The sequence below is a fragment of the Ambystoma mexicanum genome, chromosome 11 (genome assembly GCF_040938575.1).
Source record: "Ambystoma mexicanum isolate Mex_15411 chromosome 11, UKY_AmexF1_1, whole genome shotgun sequence".
NCBI classification, from domain to species: Eukaryota; Metazoa; Chordata; class Amphibia; order Caudata; family Ambystomatidae; genus Ambystoma; species Ambystoma mexicanum.
This window is the reverse complement of record NC_090934.1, coordinates 557,068,446-557,089,794: the sequence shown is the minus strand read 5'-3', so window position 1 is coordinate 557,089,794 and position 21,349 is coordinate 557,068,446. Positions and strand designations below refer to the sequence as shown.

At 43.4% G+C, this 21,349-nt stretch overlaps 1 protein-coding gene across 3 annotated transcripts in view; it reads left to right on the top strand.

The window, feature by feature from the left end:
• Positions 1–21,349, top strand: part of NAT10 (N-acetyltransferase 10) — a 722,602-nt gene that overhangs the window by 80,920 nt on the left and 620,333 nt on the right. For all 3 annotated transcript variants that reach the window (XM_069623384.1, XM_069623382.1, XM_069623383.1), the window contains exons 8-9: positions 1,914–2,021; positions 17,773–17,906. In XM_069623384.1, coding sequence (XP_069479485.1) covers positions 1,914–2,021; positions 17,773–17,906 — 242 coding nt within the window. The remainder of the gene's footprint in view (positions 1–1,913; positions 2,022–17,772; positions 17,907–21,349) is intronic.

The following is a 21,349-nucleotide window of genomic DNA, read 5'->3' as shown; positions in this document are numbered from 1 at the left end:
GTTGCCTTGTTTATGTCAGTGCTACATTTCTGTCAGTGCTAAAATTATCGAAAAATAAGTGTTGAGGCCCAAATATCTTTTAGCACATCTTTGATAGAGTGGCCAGTGGATCTATGTGATTTCTTCGAGAATATTTCATTGATTTTTATTTTAGTGTCAATCATTACGGGGGAGATCCCCCGCAGCCTCCCTCATTCTCCCCCACCTTAATTTATACCCTAACCAAACCCCAATCTACATTGCGGCGAAACGTGTTGATGTAATGGTAGAATACCATGGGAAGGTCCCCCCACTGTTGCCATCACTCGTGACTACTTCCCCCAGTTTCAACATATTTGGGGCTAAAGTTGCAACTCGCACAGGGAACTTGGGGTTGCTGGATACACTGACAATAGCTGATGTATGATTTTAAAGATAAAAAATAAAATGTTGCTCTTAGTGGCAAGTGGAACCTATTGACCATCTAGCCAGAGAAAATAAAGAAAACATCCTATGATGATGGACAAACGGTATTAGCTTAATTGACCTAAAAACATTTGTCCTAAAACATTTGATTGAATTTTTTTAACTTTATTTTCAGCCAAATTTCATTAAATATAAATAATGGGGGTGGGTAACGGTATTGGTTAGGTTGAGGTGAAGTGGGGGTTTGCGGGCCGTCTCCCCCCGCATTTTAGACCGTAAAAAAGGTCAAATTAATTTGATGATCAAATGTGATTAGGTCAAATGTTTTAGGCCAAATAGACCCAAACCAGACAAACGCAAGCAAAAGATTACTCAACTGTTTGTTACTGTCAAATACCGTAGTAACATCTTCCTATGTAGGATGGCACTTAGGACAGTCACTTCTCTTCAGCAGTGGCCTTTTCACTGGCATTGTTCCTGTGTATGTGCTGCAGGCTGTCCTGTTGTCAATCCATCCTGCTGAGGCACTGCTGCTGGGTATTACAGTATCGGAGCTGCACCATGTCATGAAGGCTGTCTGGAGCAGTGTGCGGGCACGGCCAACACAAGCATTCAGCATTGTCACCTTCCAATTTATTGTTACTGATTTAATTTAATTTCACTTTAAAAGCTTTATTCAGATTATACCTTCAGCACAATTCATCACCACAGTCAACAATCAATGTAAAAAACATTTTACGTAAAATTACACACAACAATCTTAAGAACACATATGAATCTTAAAATGGGATCTATGTTAATTATCTTGCTGATGGAGTTACCCCCTATGAGGAGAGCAAGCTCACAACCTTGTATCACTTTTCAATGTAAGAGTTAAAAATACTCATCAGCAGCATGCAGGCAGGCAAACGCAACTTTCCGCTCCAATGTGCACGTTAACAACATAGCTTCTCCAGTGTTCCTTATCCTTGCATCAATCAATAGAGCTTTTAAGTATTTACGCCTTAGCTCTTGTGAAACAGGGCAGATTAAAATAAAGTGGGTCAAAGGGGACATTCGCCAGATCTTGACAATTCATTCTTCTAAATGTACAACTAGCAAGTGCCAGTATAATCAGGTTCATGATTTACAATCATGCCGAGACATGTGGCCAGTGCAGAATGTTGTTGCTTGATGTGTGGCTACTACGGACTGGAATTAAAAAAAATTAAATTACCAAAACACACCAAAATCAAACGTGAGCCTGAGACGATATGTGCCGGGACTAAGAAATAAGTGCCAGGGCCTAAGCTCTCCCAATCACTCCCACAAATTAAGCACTGGCTTTGGTGTTGCAAGATGTGCTGAATTATTTAAAAGCTATGTTTACACTACATAATCTCAATCTAAACATTGCATTTGTTTTATCCATCTCTTGCTTGCATTAGCTGTTCACACGAGACATGTGATGATCTGCAATGTTTTTGAGCTCCTAATTGTATACATGCATTTGCTTATTTTGTTTCTAGGAGGATGGCCTCACACCTCAAGAAACAGATCTTAGGGAACTGAAGGAGAGTCTGCAGGACACGCAGCCAGTTGGAGTGCTTGTGGAAAGCTGCAAAACCATGGACCAGGTTGGCATCCATTTAGGAGACTTTTACTTGTTTACAGGACATTACAATGCCTTGGGAGTTGGACATTTCTCTTTTCATTGTTCATTCAGTAGATCTCTAGCTCAGGATCAAGACAAGCTATTTGGAGTTTGGGATGAACATATATTTATTTGATTAAGAATATATGGTTTGTATTAAACATTTATACTTGTTAGGCAGAGCTTGTATGTAGTACCCTTTGGGACCACTACACGCAACTATGACTACAGGTGTAAGCAAAACCAAACTCTGGTATAAGTTTGCAATACACAGTTTTTTGTAGCAGAGCTGAGCAGCCAGGCTTATTGCAAGAGGGAATGTGAGCTGTAAGGATGTTACACAGAGGTCTATAATCACAAGTATTCAAATAAATTCCTTACACTCAAGGTTTCTTGGTTAAACACTTATTAATTTATTCAACAGTCAGTTATAAAACATTCACTAGAAGGAGGCAATCTATATCACACAAACATATACCTCATTACTTTACACGGTATGGGTCCGAGACATTTAAACTACTTTGAAGGAGGAGCAAAATGGCATTCACAGTACATTGAAGTTGGAGCAAAAAGGCATAAATTAATAAAACGAATATTACAGTTACTCTTAGACAGTGCAAATAGTTTGAGTTCACCAGAGAAGTTGATTCAATGCAATAGGTTAGGCCAAAGTCAATGGGCTAATGTCTTGTATAGGATAAAGCAATTCTGGTAGTTAAACGGAAAAGTCGTTGCCAAAGCTCTCAGAAGTAGTTCGTAAAAGAAAGGTTCATATGTTGGGTCACAAGCTGACTAGGCCTGCAATTTACCAAAGTTTCGAGCACTTTCGCAGTGAGAGGTAAGTTCTGATGGTCAGGTTTTCACAGTACCTTACAATGAAGAAAAAGATGCAGCTGAAGACTTCTGTTCCTGGCAGTTCCTGCAGATCTCGCTGTTCCTGAGCCTCAGTCGTGGGGACAAGAGGGAGGACGTTGGGGGACTCCTGCACTGGGACTGGACAAATATTCAATTCCAGTAGCTCTAGTCAAGCACACAAACTGGTGTCCTTCTCCCTGGCTATTCGGTTTCCTGCAGCAGTCTGAGGAAAATACAACCAGCTCCGAGAATGGTATCCAGGTGGCTTACAAGTTGATTGGTCCCACCAACTCAAAGGGAGAAGTCGTCCTTGAAGGGCTTCTCTTTTGAGATGAACTTGGTGATTCGGACCTGCAGCAGGGCTTCACCGGGCAAACCAACGGTCCAGGAGTTGCAGCAGCTGTCCTCTTCCAGCTCGTCTTTGGTTCTTTCGTTCCAGTGATCGATTCTGCCTTCCAAGCCAAGAGACTCACCTTTTAGCAAGTTTCCTCCCATTCATTCCAGCCTAGCTGCCACTCGCCCAGCAGGGTGGCTGTCCTTGCCGGACAGTCATCCAGCCAATCACGCCAGAGTGCATTTGGGTCTCCTAGGAGACTAGGCACAGGGAGTTTCGGGCACCTCCCTCACTTCCTGCCCACCCCAGACACTCGGGCGCCAGAGGCGGTCTTCAGTCCTGAAGCCCGCCAAAGTCAATGAAACAAAGGGACCAAACCTGGTTTCGCGCACAGAGTAAAACTCTAGAAGGACCTTTCCATAAAGAAATGGTGAAAAAAGAAGACCAGGACCTGTTGAAACAAAGGGGGCTCAGACGCCATCTTGAAAAACATGGCTCATACAATTTAACGCTACTGGTGTTCACGTTGAGAAAAATCATGGTAGTTCGTTGTAAAACCACTGCCACCAGCCATTTCGATAGAAAAGGGTAGCATTTGACTGCTAAGGGTAGCATTTGACTGCTACATGAGTATCTAGACTTTAGGGGGGAGGAGGGGATACTAGGTAACCCCCTCCAGAACTCTATAGTAAGATAGGGTGTGCTGGGTATAGGAATTTGAAAAGACTACTAAAGTCAATTTCACTTTACTTTCTCTGAGAACAGTAGTTTATCCCAGAGAAGGTATTTAAACCTTGGGAAAGCCTGAAAGGATTCCCTGTGCCACTGCACTGAGGGTGCTGTGACACACATGAAAAGATGCCTATGGAGTTGTCCAAAACTCCATAATCAAAGAACACAAGAGTAAAACACACATCAAAATGAATGAGAGAGTGGGGAAAAAAGTGTCACTCTCTCACCAGGTAAAAAAAAAATCATGTCCTCAAAATCCAGCAATGTTGCTGGGGGTCTCTAAGGGGAAGGGAATTAGAACATTTTTGAGATTTCTCCCCAACAATACTAAACATCATTTAGTACAAGTATAACAAAGTCAAAATGTCTAGTATAAATCCTTACAACTCTTACCACAAATCACATTTCATCTAACAAACCACATGTTTATCTAAAATCATTACAAAATGAAGATTTTTATTGTACAGCCCATCACATTTAAGTTTAGATCTATTTGGCTGTAGAACTATTGTATTTTTTCCTGTAGTCTCTCATACAATCTATATATATAATAGACGACTGCGATAATCATAGACATTTGATTGCCCTTTTAGTAGTCAATACCATAGCGATTCAGAGAGTACTAATTTTATGAACGAATTTGGACAGGAGCCTCAGCCTTAAATCACTCGTATCATTACAGTACAAAAAAAGATGTTTAATCGTTTGCCTTTCCGTAGTTGGCTTACATAATGTGCAATATCTCAGAGGGATCCATACTTCTACGACGACTCCAGATGTCTAATGTACATAACAGGTTAAAATGAAAGCACATAAACATTGTTCTGAATGTATCATCTGCAAAAAATGTCCAGATGTTTGTAAAACACAGCTAAAACATTTTTGTATTGTTTAAATAATGCGTATTTACTAAGGGCTTCATTCTTTTCGAGACAATCTTGGATTTTTAATTTATATTTTACTTTTCCCTAATAGTTGTACAGGTATTCGTCATACAAGCCATAATCTTGTAAGTAATTTATGCATTCATTGGCAAAGCTATTAAAGACCCTTGAATATGTTGAATTAAGATCCAATGTAAATCTTCATACAATGAATTCCTCCAGGGCAATAGTATCTTATAGAACAGCAACCACATTTAACCTTTTGCTCTCAACTTTTTAATATAGACTAACAACTAACCATATAGATTTTTAGTTGAGTAAAACTGTTAGTTAATTTTAAAGCATGGGCATTTTTCTTGATCTGTTTTATTTTGTAGCCAACACTATTCATTTGAAATATTAAGACAACATTTTAATGTTTTAGAATTATGTAGGTCATTTTTAAAGAACCTGTTACTTTTTACTTTTACCCTTCTTATTTTTGTGGGATCTCGGACCTATCTTTGTAACCAGAGGATCTGCTGCTGACGTCCCCCTGCCACTCTAACCCTTTTGACTCTTTTAGAACATATGGTCCTATAGTCGTCCATAACGTTCCTAGTGCTCTAGAAGTCCCATGTGTTGGCCCTAGGGTGATTGTAACATTGTACATTTGTTATAGGAAGTAGACTGGTGGAAACTGTAATTTAGTTTTGATTTCACCAGAAATGCAAGCCAATTTGCCACATTGGTAGTCCATTGTTCCTTTTTGGTAGCTATTGGGGCACCAATGCATTTTTATTCAAGTTCTGCCCCCGGCCCTTTCTTTAGGGGCCACCTTTGTTAAGGGAAACAGTCATTCCTAAAATGAAAGCCTAGCCATGCACCATCTTCAGTGGCTTGAACTGGTGTCAGCCTTTAGCTGGCAATTTCACATCATGGGGGGTGATCTGTGGTGATTGATTTAGGGGACAACTATTTTGGCTAGCAGTCAAGCGGGATTGGAGAGCAGTGATGGAGCGTGGTCAGGGCGGTGGTGAGGTAGAGGATATTACCTTTCCTGTGAGTTGGGTCTTCTGTGTGACTTTATCGAGAAGGCAGTGGAGATATTCCTTTCATGACTTGAATATAGTTACCAAACAAAACTGCAATTATCCGTAGATAAGTGCACACCCTCCTATTGTTAATCCATATAATTAATGCGTAAATAACACTGCATAATTCCTTCCAGAACAACGACCCTATTTAAGAGGTGTATGTTTTAAACACAAGGCAGCATGTCAGAATTCATTTATTTAATTTATTTAATCATAATGTAATCATGAGAAACATTTACAAAAGAGCATATCAAATACATTAATAACACATCTATTAAAAACCAATTATCAAAACACACATTGTCACACCAACAAAAAAAGCTCACATCTCACATGTCATTCCTCACATACTCTTTCATCCCCATTCATACAAAAAAACGCCACTCGTACTTGTGTAATAAACGCAATCCTGATAGTTCTGTTCGTAAATCAGAACATCCCATCTATTTGGGTTGATAACTTGGATTGCTCAAAAGTACCTATTTAACAGTTTAAAAAAAGTAAAACGCTGGGTAGATGTTCCAAGATGGTTACTCATGAACACATATCAATTCCCACATTTTGTCTATGTAAACCGAAGTTAGAGCCGACTCTGGGAGGAGTAGGCCCTATGGTGTTGTTGACTCGAGTTTCGGGCAACCAGAATGGTCTGTACAATTTCCGTCTGGTGCACCTCATCAGGACATATACATTACAAACAAAAAACAGTTTAAAAGAGAATTCAAGTTGGTGTGCAATTGATTGTTGTCCAATTTTCAAAAGCTAGTTTCTTTCGCTTTACAAGGTGTGAAGTTGCAGTAAACCAAGTATGTTTCCCGGAGAGCCGCTTCCAAAAGTGCAGTGGCTTCAAATCTAGTCTCCTCGTGCAATGTTGGCAGGACCAAGCCAAAGACAAAGTTCCTTCTTGGGTTGCGATGTTATTGTATCTTGCGGTTGTTTCTCATTGTCCACCAAGGTGTTGTTTTTTCCTGCCAGATGTGCTACAGGCCAGTTAGTTCAGGGGGTGTGGGGCCATCGATGCGTGATCCATGTGTTCTCCGCCAAAGGGACACTGGATGTGGTCAGTGTCTTACACTAGAGGTGTCTGCAAACACTGTGTGCTCCCGGAAAGTGAATATCTTTGGTGATTCTGTGAGAGCGGGGGTGCGGGCTACTCTCTGCGTAGTTTTCTAACCGCATCTCAGTGAATAGTTAAAACAAATGATTGGTTAGTCACCAAATGTTTTAATTGAAAGCTAAGTTGACACGCATTGCCTATTATTCCTATATAACCTGTGAATGGGTGCCATTAGTTTGGCTAACCTTGAGAGAACTCCCAAAACTTGAGATCCTTACCTTTTATTGTGGGCCAGTTGATGCCCTGCTTGCCTGTAACATGTTTTGAAAGAACTGAAGATTAGCTCGGCCACTGGTGAACTTTGACTAGTGTTTTGCTTATTGCCAATCCAGGCTGTGAATTGGCCCTATTCCTACGATTGGGACATGTTGGGGAGAATTCTCAGAAATGTGCTAATTCCCTCCATCTTAGAGACCCCCAGCAACTTTGCTGGATTTTGAGGACTTGATTTTTTTAACTTGGAGAGAGTGAGACCCTTTTCCCCACTCTCTCATGTATTTTAATGTGATTTTGTACACTGTTTTTCTTTTGGTTGTGGAGTCTGACAAACTCCATAGGCATAATCTTTTACATTGTGTCACACACCACCTTCAGTGCAGTGGCACAGGGAAGTCTTTCAGATTTCCCCAAGGTTTAAATAAGTTCTCTGGGATAAACTACTGTTTCCTAGAGCAGTAAAGTGAAATTGACTGTACTTACATTTATAACTTTCTAGACCCTGCACACACTATTTTACAATAGGGTCTTGAAGAGGATACCTAGTATCCCCTTTGTCTAGCTTCTCATGTAAACATTTTTGTTACCCTTTTCTCACTGAATGTCTAGTGGCAGTGGTTTCCTTTCAACTACCATGGTGTGCATTTACAGCGGGCTGCGTTCGCAGCTGCAGTAAAGCACCCAAGGGTGCCATTTTTGTCAAAATGGCCTCTGTTTTCTTTTTTTGCCATTTCTTTGTGGAAAGGTCCTTCTTGAGATTTACTCTGTGTGCCAAACCAGGTTTGGTCCCATTGTTCGCTTTGCCTTTGGCGAGGATTCACGAGTGAAGCCCGCCTCTGGCTCCAGGGTGTCTGGGGTAGGCAGGAAGTGAGGGAGGTGCCTGAAACACCCTGTGCTTAGTCTCCTAGGAGATCCAAATGCACTCTGTGATTGGCCAGCTGACTGTCCGGCAAGGACAGCCACACTGCTGGGTGATTGACAGCTAGGCTGGAATGAATGGGAGAGAACTGAATAAAATGCGAGGCTTTTGGCTTGGAAGGCAGTCGACCACTGGACGAAGGAACCAAAGAAGAACTTGAAGAGGACGCCTGCTGCAACTCCTGCACCGTTGGTTTGCCCGGTGAAGCCCTGCTGGAGTGCCGAAACGCCAAGTTTGCATCGTCAGAGAAGCCCCTGCAAGGAAGACTTCTCCCTTTGAGTTGGTGGGACCAATCGACTCCAAAGTAAGCCACCTGGACATCCATCTCGGAGCTGGTTGAATTCCCACAGTTGCTGCTGGAAATCGCATAGCCAGGGAGAGGAACACCAGATTGTGTGCGTTGCTTTTAAGTTGTCCAAGAACTCCAGGAAGATCCTCTGGACTCCCAGGAAGCAGGACGGACCGAGCCTGAGCCCCCTCAACAGAGTGCGGGACCCCACAAGCAAGGAAAGTCCATCGCGACAGCCAGGAACCGCAGTGTTACTATTTGCGGTAGACACGAGGAGCTGAAACAATGAACGGCCACTGAAAGTGAAGTTTGCTGGTTGCAAGTTCTGACCGTTCCAGTTGAGTGCAGGAGTCCCCCGACATCCTCCCTCTTGTCCCCACAACTGAGGCCCAGGAACAGTGAGCTCTGCAGAGCTGCACAGGAACCAAGTAATCTGCTGCATCTTTTCTTCATTTTAAAGGTACTGTGTAAAGTCTGAGAGAACTTACCTCTCAATGTAGAGTTGCTTGCATCTTCTACTACTCACAAATCTACTCCGCTTGTGGCCCTTCATTTGATTCTTCTTTTCTTCAAAGACTTCTAAAACATTGTTCAAAGACTTTCTACTTACCTACAAAGAAGTGCTTCAGCTCACTTAGACTTTTGCTTATCGTCTTTGGCTTAGCCTCTTCCACTGAATGACTCTTATTGGGGGATCTGAAAGTATTTGCCTGCATAAGAATATGTGTGGTCTCTTGTTTGTTCTAAATAATCTTTTCCTTTGACTTATTACTATATGATTCTAAATGCAACAGTGATATATTAATGTTCCCAGCACCCTAGCAATTGAAGTCACCTGAGGGTGTAGGTAGTGTCTGTGAGCCATTCCAAAAGGGTATCTACTGATTTAGAGATATTAAGAGTGTGTATTTCATGAAGTGTATTTGAGTGTTACCGTTATTTTGCTCCCTTCTGAAGAAGGCTTATTCTAACTGACTGATAAATAATTATTTATTCAAGAAACCTTGACTGTAAGAGTTTATTTGAATACTTGTAACTGTAAATCTCTGTGTAACTCCACTACAGCTCACATTGACCCCTCTTGAGATGAGCCTGGCTGCTCAACACGCTACCAAAACTGTGTAGTACAAGCTTATACCAAAGGTTGGGTTTCCTCTACCTGTAGTCGGAGTTGTTTGTAGTGTTCCCAGAGGGTACTACATACAAACAGGCCCATCCGTAAAATTGGGGGAGTACCACAGAATCATGACCTGAAACCAACCAAAAACTGAGTTGCCTCTCCCTTTGATTCTAATGAGGTGCAAACCTCTGGTTGTGTGTATTGTGATTCCTGTATGCCACTGGGGTTCAGACTTGAAGGTCTTTTCCCGGGTAATCTGCCAGAAAAACGACGTTCACTATAATCCTATCTCATAGGATCAATTCCTCAGAACATTAAAATACTCTTTAATATAATGTTTTCGTAACTGTAACCTGCACCAAAGATACTTTGCTTCTGTGAGGATAAGTCTCTTTTCATAATGTGTGAGAGCAAACTTTTCTAGTGATATATATGAGTTATACTCATCACCCATTGCCATCATCAGAGTTGTCCTGGCCTACTAAGCCATGTTGCTGCTGACTGAGCCGGTATGAGCTTGCGGGTACCACGATTGGATAGCCCATCTCCGTGTTCCCTGGAACGCAGTGGTGAGAGAAACCTCTGCAGCAGATGATGAAAACTGGAGTCTGTTAAATGTTTGTTTATGTTCACAGCCCACTTAAAACAATTTAGTACTCTTCAACATATTGTTGAATGGAATCTAAGTAGCAATTCTTAAATGTGTGCATTAAAGCTCTTCAATCTTCGCTGTCTTAAGGTTCTCAATCTGAGATTTACAAGCATAAACCTGTCGTACACTAGCCAAGTATTTGAAACCTAGATGTACAATGGCTTGAATCACTTGGCTCAGCTGGGAAAGTACCCACTATATTGGAGGGGGAGGATGCAGTTAAGTTGCCTTATATAATGGAATGTAGAATCAATAGATTAATCTTAAAATGATTTGGAAAATAGTATACTATGGCCTAAGGTAAGTACAGAAAGGTTACCATGCAGAAACTTTCAAGTGAACCACTAGTATTCTGTCCGTCATGAGCTTTAATTGTGACCAACCGGCCCTCAGCATTATGCTACAGAATCAGTGGCTTTCTTTGGCTATGAAGTGTGAAGGAAACATGAAGTAAGACACAGACAACAGATTCACTTTTCTCCCAAAAATGGTTTATTTTGCTTATATGTCAGGATGGAGTAGTGCCTAACTTGCTCTTTGCTAAGGTGGGATTTCCCTACCTAAAGAAACTAAGGATAGTCTGTGTCATTAAGTTCAACCCAAAAGTCTGTGTCCAAAACCTGTACTTGCCCTCACAACTAAAGATATACAATGTGTAGGGATGTCGGCAATAAAAGAAATAGTGTTAAACATAAAGTTCCGAGCTTCTTCCAGCTCCTGGTTTGCAGTTCAGCCTCACCTTCCCCAAATTCAAAATAGCTTAAACAGCTCTAGAGGGTTCCCTTCCCCAAATTTGAAACAATTCCATAAGGCCTCGGGTTCCCTTCCCCAACAAGGTCGGTACAGTTCATAAAGTCTCGGAACCCCTTTCCCAAGAAGGTAGCTCTTTCAGCTTCAAAACCAGTAATTTCAAATCTTTGAGCTTTCAATAATTATTCCTGCTCAACTTTGTAACCTTTCAGGTTTTCCAATGGTTCACGTAGAGTGCTTCTTTCTGCAATTACTTCAACACTTTTTAATCAAAACAACTTCTGTATCTTGACTTTCTGTGGTTCTTCCCAAGTAGGGGTTACTCTGTCTAGGTGCAGTTATCAGACCTCACGGTCCACCGATTACAGGTCATGAAACCGATAACCCTTGGCACTTTGTTCTGCTGACTTCCTTTCCAACACAGGTTTTCTCTCTGAACCTGTCGCATTAGTCCACATTCAATTCTGCTTTTCTCAGGGTCTCTTGGCTCTGCCATAATGTGCTTTCCATACCTTGGGTACCTCAGGCTCACACTTATTTAAGATTCATCTTGCCATAACTGATATATCATACACTCCTTCAGGCCCTCTTGCCAACACAGGTTTTCTTTCTTTAAACTGGTGTTCTCAATTCGCATTCAATTCTGTGTCTCTTTGACAGTCTTTGTTATGCCACAACGTGGCTTTCACATAATTCATTCTGTGGTATTTATTACCTTTCACCACCTTGCTTTCATATTGTCCATTAGTACTTATCAATTGCTTTTCACTTGGTTCATAAGTGCTCATTATAGGCTTTCACTTTGTTCATACTTTAACATTGTCCATCAATGCTTGGTTCTTGCTTCACCGAGTTCATCAATGCACATCGCTTTTTTCATTTGTGCAGTATTTTCATTTACTTTGCATATCTTTTCTCTAGTTCGGTATTCAATAACACTTGTTGCATTTCCAAAGTACTTTGCAGCTTGTTCGGTATTCAATATTCTTCCATTCGGTTTCCAAACCCATTCATAATAAGTTTCAGTTCTATCAGCATTTCCATCTACCCAATTCCAGCCCCTGGAGCACCCCGTTATGAGTGTTCCCTTTCTTTCACTCACTGTTGTCCTCTTTACTGGCTTTCTCTCACTCTCCTTGTACTTGTCAGGAACTCCGGCGAACAGCGCTCGCTTCCTTCGAACCTTGCTGCACTGGTCTGCGGCGCACTGGAGTCTTCTGTGTTCCACAGCTCCGGCTGGGGACACACTGCACAGGGGACTGCAAGGGTCTCAACCCTCTCATGGTCTGCTCAGGCTGACGTCTTTCTCATCCCTCTGCAGCATTTGCCATCCTTTTCACTGGCCCCTCTCCAGCCTGCTCCACATTGGGTTGCAGCACCCTTCTCCTCAGGCGGGCTTCTCTCTCACTCATGCCTGTCTCTCCTTTTATGCATCTGCAGCCTTTCACTTGGTTGCATGTATTAGTCCTTTGCCTGACCATAGTTGATTCTATTAGTGGGACATGTCTGGCCATTGTAAAGCTACACCATAGTCCTCTTCCACGTCTCAGTACTGAAGTGGGGCAAATGACTGGAAGTGTGTATACTCCCAGTTGCCTCTTCCTCGTCCCAATCTTAAAGGAGTATGAATGTGGGACAGTTTGTGCGTATGAAAGAGGAAAAGACTGAATGGAAGGGGGCACAATTCCCAGTTGTTTTTTCCTCTGACATTTCTCTGTATTAACAAGAGGAGTTTGATGTGGGTTTAACCTGCCCACATAAGGAGGTGTCCTAGTTGATCTCTTCCTTGTCCCTCTATGGTGATGGTATTTCCGAGGGTCATTTTGGAAGGAAGAAAAGGGGGCGTGGTGTTTGACAGTACTTTATAAAGGGTTCTGGGACTGAAGGTTCATTGAGAAATGGGACTGGGGAATACTGTCTCACCCAGGGACTCCCTCTCGACCTTCCCCAAATCTCCTTCAACCAGGTGATCCTCCCTCACATATCCAGGGATCCAAAAGTGATGGCCTTTCCCTGGCCCCCTGAGCAGAGGATGTCGGGGAGAAGTGAGGACGCCCTCAGGTTTCTCAAAGAAGCCAGTTTGATCTTTCAGCAAGTTAAATGCTCACTGCTGACATCTTTGCTTCCTTCATGTTACAGGTTTGTATCCCTGCAAGACAAACGCAGCCTTTCATCTTCCTGAGCTTGATTGAGCATCTTCACATTTTGATTAGTAGTATCAATTATTTACAGTGCAACAAAATCGTATAAACACACACGCTTCTAAAAGAAAACGTTGACATTTTGTATTATTATCATCATAATAGCCTAGCAAGTTTGTGAAATCATGTCAGTACAGAGCCAAAAACATGTGGTTCAAGTTTCTGTTAAGACAATCAGAAGAGAACAGGAACACAAACACCAATCAATCCTCCCTATTTCCCTCACTCCCTCCCTCATTTCTTCCCTATCTTCTTTCCTCCATCACTCCCTCCCTTCTTCCGTTCCTCCCTTACTCCCTCACTCCATATCCTCCCTGGGCATTGGCTGGTTGAGCAGAGAGTATTCTAGTGGCTAATCATGTGTTTATATAACCGATAAACATGAGTTTTAACCCTGGCTGCATTATCTGGCTTATGTCGGTTTGAAAATCACATTTCTTGCTAGCTCCAAATCCTGAATAGCTGCAGTAATTGCGAGGTCTTTCAACTGTCCAAATGTCAATGTATAATGCATCATGAAAAGTCAGGGTGCTTTGCGGAGGAATATAAAATCCTTACCCGGGGCAATCCATGCTGTTAAGTCTCTTGATGGATGTTTTTATTGATGTGGGTATTGTGACAGGCTGCTAGAATGACTGCCTAGTGCTGTGCTTGTAGTACAGAGGGCCAGAGGCAAAATAGTAGGATTTAAGGGTTTTCTTTATGCAAGTGCTCAGAGAATAGTGTTACGATGCCATTAAACCAAATGGATAGATGTAAGGTTGATGGCTCCAAATGTCTGGTTGTAATGTGAGGGAAGCCCCAGTGAGTCTCAGCAAAAGGGGTCAACAGAAAACCAGGTTTCCTCATCTGCATCAGAGTCCCTATTGAGATGGTTAATGTTCTAAAGTTCCCATAATTATGATGGAAGGTGCAAAACCAAAAGTTCTTTCCTGTGTGAAAATGAAAAAATAAATGCTCCAAGGAGGGTGTCTGTCCCCTATTGAGGTCCTTGGGAAAGAGGGTGTGCTGTCCTTTGCCTCTCTGCATGGAATGCGGGCGTTCTAGAGTTACAGACCCACCGTTCAGAGGTCTGTTAGTTTGCTGCATACTAGTGGTCCTCTGCTGTTCTTTGCCTTACAGATTAGCAAAGGGCTACCTGTGACATGGGGTCTAAGGTTGGTGCTTTCGAGTTCTTCTGGTGTACCCTAGCTTGTCCTCCATGTCCCCTGGCATAGCAGCACCATCTCCTATGTGGTAGGTTAGAAGGAGACAGACAATTATGTACCATGTTCACAAGTATTTTCTTTAAATAAGAAAATGCCTAACTTTTTCCTAATGCTAAGGGTTTCCCCACCTTACGTACCTAAACCTGGGTGCTAGTCATGAGTCGTAAATTCCAAAGTAAATAGTCTGTCCTCCGTCCAAAAAGCTAAGCTACTCTCGCCCTACAATTTAAAACAAAAACAACAAAATACTTGGAGAATGACCCCCTTCTCCTGGGATGCTTTTCAGCACAGTTTATTTTAATACAGTATCTTCAAATAGTCTCTAGCTATTCCTTTTAATATCTCTCAGTTCCTTCAAGACTTGTTTTCTGTACTCTTACGACCTTTTCTCTTCACACTGAGAAATGTAGATAGTCTGTATTTGACTTTTGTTTATTCAATACTCTTGGTCTTCGCTAGTGCAAATATGATGAGTTCCTGTGTGACTCCCACACTTTGGGTACTCTTTCCAACTACTGGGACGAGTATGCTGGGTTCCTGAGTAATAGTCACTATTCTTATATCTTTGCCACTCACTGGGACAAGTATGCAGGGTCTCTACACCTTGCTACCTGGGTCTCCTGCTCTCCGTTTTATCTGTAGTGACAGCGTTACTGGTTCAGCGTTTCTTTCCTCTTTCCTGTATTCGGTCAGGATGGTTTTCTGGTTTTTCTTTCTCGCTGTTTCCGACATGCTTCACGTTGTTGAAGTATCATTGACAAAAGGGGATTCTCCAGGTTTCCTTTCTACGCCACCACTTTCTTCCTTAGGTTCTCTGATTGCAGTCCTCTTCATGTACAGGCCGACTCTGGTCTGTTCCTGGCATGCAGCTTCTCTGTCACGCTGACAGGAGGGCTCTCCTTCCCCACACTTGGTTGTCCCACTAGGGACATTTACGAACTCGTTCCTCTTGGTTGGTTGCATAGCACATCGCTGTCACTTCTTCTCTGTGGTTGCTTCAACATGCATGAAGCACGTCTCTCTTGGTTTCCCAGCCTTCCCGATCCGGCCCGTTCGAAACTCCCGGGCTTCACTTCCTGCCTCTGAGTCCACCTCTTCTTATGACACACAGCTGGGGCTTTCTCGGCTTTTCAGGAAAGTCCTTCCTTTGTGTTTGTGACACATTCGTTATACCGCTTGTCCGCTTCTTCGTCTTGGTGCTTAATCGACAAGCACTCTTCATTTCTCCTACGCTCTTGCTCGTCACAGTACCAGGGTTGTCTTCTGGTACAACATTATAGTAGTACATGAACTGTAAGAGTAGTCTGGATATGTGTTAGTCAGTAGTGCAGGGTTGGACTGTGGGGGATAAAATGAAGGGAGTCCTTCTCCCCAAGAGGGGAATCTCTCCCTGGGAGGTCCCGCTGACCGCCACCCTTAGAGGGATTATTGCATAGCGGCTCACCTCCCTAGCTTCACAGGAAGGGGCTCCCCCTTGGGGGAAGTGACAGAATCCCTCGATTGGTCACATATGCCTCCACCTTCATCTATACTCTTTCCCTCCTCTATACTCTCCCCTGGACTGATCTAGTAATCTGAAACCTCCTGTTTCTCCTGGCTATTTTGGGGGTGGGCGCGTCCCTTTCTTTCGCTTTCCTCTCCCGATAGTTTGGGTCTATCACATTTACTAGCCTCTCTACCCTTTCACCTCTCTCGATAATCTCTCTGCTTCACTTCCCAACACTCTTCAAACTTTGTCTTCTTCCTCCTCCCTGCGGCCGTAGTCTCCTCCTTCTCTTTTGTCACTCCCCTCCTCCTTACTCCAGAATTCATTAAATCGACTCCTTCCTCCTCAGAATATCTTTCCCTGTCTCTTTCCTGTTCCTCCAGCCCTCCTGCGAAACAGTCCTCTCCTCCGCTCTCCAGATGATACCCCCTCTTCCTGTCCAAGATGGTACCTCTCTGCACTGCTCCCAAACAGTCTTTCTCCCTCTCCTGCCTCTGCCTTTCCCTTTCCCTCTACCTCACCCTCACTTTTTCTCTCTATCGACCTTCTTCTCTGAAATAAATATCTCTCTCCCCAACCTCCCCTCTCTCCAACCAGATCCTTCCCTTTCCCTACCCTTTCTGTGCTTTCTTGGGATTGACATAGCTTGCATCTTGGCTGTGTGGGCTGATTTTCTCTGGTTGGGCCATGTGCTCAGGGTTATATTGCTTACAGGGGGCTAGCCTGAGGTGCTATGAAGGCCTGCCACTGTCTTGGATTGCAGAAGGGCTGTGAACAGGTGTGGAGTCTTCCTCTTTAGGACTGGGCACTATGCTGTTATTTCCTGCATGACTCTGGGTCCTCCTGCTTTCCCCGCGTTTGACCCCATAGTTGGAAAACCTTCTGCTCGGAAGTTGTTCACTGTTTTCAAGTTTGAAATCCCTGTGACACAGATACAATGGGAAGTGTTTGTTTCTTTACTCGTGTGTCCAGCGCAAATCACTTCTTCCTTGTTAAAGTGCGCCTTCAGAGTCATAGGACTTCCGTAGGCTGCCAGAGTACAAGTCACAATGGAGAATTTCTCAAGCATCTGCTGAAGAAAAGTATGTATTTCCTCACTTGTCGAGGACTTTCAAGTATTGTAACATTGGTTCCTCATTGGGTCTCTGAATGTGTTGCCTTTTAATGAAGGCCACTTCCCCCCGTTGGTCCCTGGTAGGTTTGATTTTGGGATTGTGAGTTCTCCCGTTGACCATCCCCTTGGTGGTCCTGCAAATTGGCATACGCAGAGGGGGGTTGAATATCTTTGTGATTATCATGTTTGGGCCGCTGCCCCTCTGTAGGATGAATAGCGGGGTGAGTGTTTTCGTGACTGTGTGGTCATTTGGACCAAAGATTAGGTGTGGTTGTGAGTTTTTCTGTGACTGCTCCCCTTCTTAGTACAGGAGCACAGTTTGGGTGATCGCGGGATCTTTGTATACCTCTTCTAAATCCAGCATCTGCTAGCTTGGGGTAGTCGCCCAGCCCCTATGACCACCCCACTGCCGATCCACAAGTTTAGGCAGGGGACTTCATCACAGTATTTTTTGAAGAGTCTGAATAATGTATCTATCTACTTTTTGAAAGTTTTGTCCTTATTAGTTATATTCCAAACCCTGGAAGGTTTACATGTTTCTGCAATTTACTTTCCAATATCTTTTTTCCCAAATTAATTTCAGTTGGAAACATGAGTAAAAGATAGTCCGTTGGAGGGACTGTGTGGTGTGAGATATGCAACTAAAGATGCATGCTCTAGGTCCAGTGGCAAGAGTAACTGCTTGGTAGTGTGAGTAGCTACTGTGTTACCACCAGTATACCTGGTTCGATTGTCTTGCTGCATTGTCTGACTGTCTCTGTACTATCCATTTGTTCTTTAGGCCAAAGCAGTGCTGAAGTTCATTGAAGCCATTTCAGAGAAGACCTTGAGAAGCACTGTGGCTCTTACTGCAGCGAGAGGCCGTGGTAAATCCGCTGCTTTGGGATTAGCCATAGCCGGAGCTGTGGCTTTTGGGTATGTCTCTATGCTACGTTTCCAAACTTGTTTGAGGATGTACAACTTGATGTCTGTCTTGATGCATAGTTATTTTAGGTTTAACTCGCTTACTGAGCAACAAGGGAATAAAAGTGTTCATATCTAGCGGCCTACGAGATTGAAAGTCCCATTCTACCACTCGGACACAAGGCCTGATTAAGATAACTTTTTCCCTGTTGAGTCCTCTTCTGAACCCATAGACGCGAACACCAATTGTGTTGTAAGAAAGACAGTAAGTCTCTGACTGTCAGGGTACAACAAGTACTGTTTGCTTTGAGTCTCCCTGCAGAGCTGGCTGTGCGAGTTCCACTGGTTTTTGGCAGCCTTTTGTATTCTTGTAGTGGAGTACAGCCTGCTGTACCCTAGATGGGGTTCCTGCCAGGAACTGTATCCTATTAATCTGCCACTTTATGCTGGGCCTGCACAGAGTTAGCAACAATGCTCTTTCCTGGAGGTAGTGGATGTTGGGGAGAATTCTCATAAATGTGCTAATTCCCTTCACCTTATAGACCCCAGCAACTTTGCTGGATTTTGAGGACTTGATTTTCTTTAACCTGAAAAGTGTGAGCCTTTTTTTCCCACTCTTTCATGTATTTTGATGTGTGTTTTACTCCTGTGTTCTTTGATTATGGAGTTTTAGATAACGCCATAGGCATCATCTTTTTATGTGCGTCACACAGCACCCTCAGTGCAGTGACACAAGGATGTCTTTTTAGACTTCCAAAAGGTTTAAATACCTTCTCTGGGATAAACTACTGTTTCTCAGAGAATGTAAGGTTAAATTGACTTTACTAGTCTTTTTAAATTCCTAGACCCAGCACACATTAGCTTCCCATAGAGTGCTGGAGGGGTTACCTAGTATACCCTGTGTCTAGAAACTCATGTAGCAGTCAAATGCTACCCTTTCCTATCGAAATGGCTGGTGGAAGTGGTTTTGCAGCGAACTACCATGATTTTTTCCCGACCGCGAACACCAGTATCTAAAAATCGCGGGGGCCATGTTTTGCAAGATGGCGCCTTAAGCCCCTTTGTTTCTTTTTTCGTCATTTCTTTTTGGAAAGGTCCTTCTAGAGTTTGTCTCTGCGCGCCAAACTAGGTTTGGTCCCTATGTTTCTATGCCTTTGGCGGGCTTCAGGACTGAATACCGCCTCTAGCGTCTGTGTGTCGGGGGTGGGCAGGAAGTGAGGGAGGTTCCCGAAACTCCCTGTGCTTAGTCTCCTAGGAGACCCAAATGCACCCAATCGTGATTGGCTGGCAAGGACAGCCACCCTGCTGGTTGAGTGACAGCTAGGCTGGAATGAAAGGGAGAGAACTGTTTAAAAGGGGATTCTCTTGGACTGGAAAGCAGAGTTGACCACTGGAACGAAAGAACCGAAGACAAGGTGGAAGAGGACGGCTGCTGCAACTCTTGGACCGTTGGTTTGCCCGGTGAAGCCCTACTGCAGGTCCGAATTGCCAAGTTCAGCTCCAAAGAGAAGCCCCTTCAAGGACGACTTCTCCCTTTTGAGTTGGTGGGACCAATCAACTCGTAAGCCACCTGGATACCATTCTCGGAGCTGGTTAGGATTAACCAGGGGGAAGGACACTGGCTTGTGTGCTTGACTACAGCTATTTGAACCGAAGATCTTCCATTTTGCCAGCTTGTTTGACCAGTTCCCGTGCAGTTCAGGAGTCCCCCGACATCCTCCCTCTTGTCCCCAGGACTGAGGCTCAGGAACAGCGAGATCTGCAGGAACTGCCAGGAAGCAACGTCTTCAGCTACATCTTTTCTTCATATTAAGGTACTGTGCCAACTCGATTGAGAGAACTTACCTTTCGCCGGTAAAAGTTCGTTAAACTTTCCCACCTTGCAGGCCTAATCGACTTGTGACCCAACATATGATTCTTTTTTGTACAAACTACTTCTGAGAACTTTTGCAAAGACTTTAATTTTTACTACAAGAACTACTCTTTCCTATCCAAGACACTAGCCCATTGATTTTGGCTTAGGCCTATTGAACTGAATCGAGTCCTCTAGGGAACTGAAACTATTTGCACTGCGTAAGAAAGTATTTGTCATCTATTTTATTAACTTGTGCCTTTGTACTCCTATTTAAAGTGACTGAAATGCCATTTTGCTCCTATTTCATGGGAGCCTAATTTACTCAAACGTATTGGTTTGGTATTGAAGTATATTTGTTTGATATTAAGTTGCCTCCTTCTAGTGAATTTTTTCTAAATGGCTGTGTAATAAATTAATGTGTTTTAGCAAGTGTCTACTTGAACCACTGTGATTGTAAGACCTCTGTGTAACCTCTTTTACTGCTCACATTCCCCCTTGAGATGAGCATGGCTGCTCAGCTTGCTACCACTAAGTGTGTAGTACAGACTTATACCAAAGGTTGGTTTTGCTTACACCTGTAGTCCTAATTGTATGTGGTGGTCCCAGAGGGTACTGCATGCAATTCTGCTCAACAGTGGATTCCTGAGATCTTGTGACTCGGCCGGCCCTGCCGGGTCAAGATAAGAGAACATCATTCCTTGGTCTTTCTCTGGTTTATAGAAATCTGGTGTGTTACTGGTACACTTTGTTTGTTTATTGAATTTCTAATGCGCACCAGACCCGGAGGTAGCAGGGCACAGTAAAGGTTATGCAAGGCTTCCAAAGTTACATAATGGCAAACGGTATACATTGACACATGAAATACAAAATAGGTAGGGCTCAGAATGTGCAAGTAATAGATTTCAAAACTCTGGTGGGCCTGCTGGAAGTTCTTCTAGACAATTTGTTGATTATGTAGCTCGGGCAGCGCTTTGTGTGTCAGGGAGGCGATTTTTACTTGTATTTTGTTATGGGTAGCCATTTATATTGGCGTCTGATTACGGTCACGTGCACTCTTTTGTTAATGCCTTGTGCGGCTCTAAGAGCGTTGTTTTGTAATTGTAGTTTTTGGATACTGGCTTTGTTAGCACTACTGTAGAGAGCATTACAGTAGTCTAATCTGGAGAGAATTAATGCTCTGGCCAATATAATGCAACTGTCGTTGGAGAGGAAGGGCTTGCCAGCTCTGATCAACTTGCACATGTAGGCTGTAGTGGAGGCCAGGGATTTCAGTTGTTTATTAAGACATAGGGCCTCATCACGAGTCTGGGGGTAACCCTTAAATGCGGCAGTAGCGCCATTACCGCCGCATTTAAGGGTCCACCAGATCATGGCTTTGGCGGATTCCCTCTGAGATGGGGGGAAATCGGCGGCAAAAATGCTGATTTTCGGCGCGATTACCGCCGGCGGGAAATACGCCGGCGGTAATGGCGCGAATTTTCCCCATTGGGCCCAATGGGGAATGAGGAATTCCCAAATGGGCCCAATGGGGAATGGGCAATAACCTTTCCGCCAAACCTGTGATCCGGCGCTAATAGCGCTGGGGGGGTTTGGAGGTAGG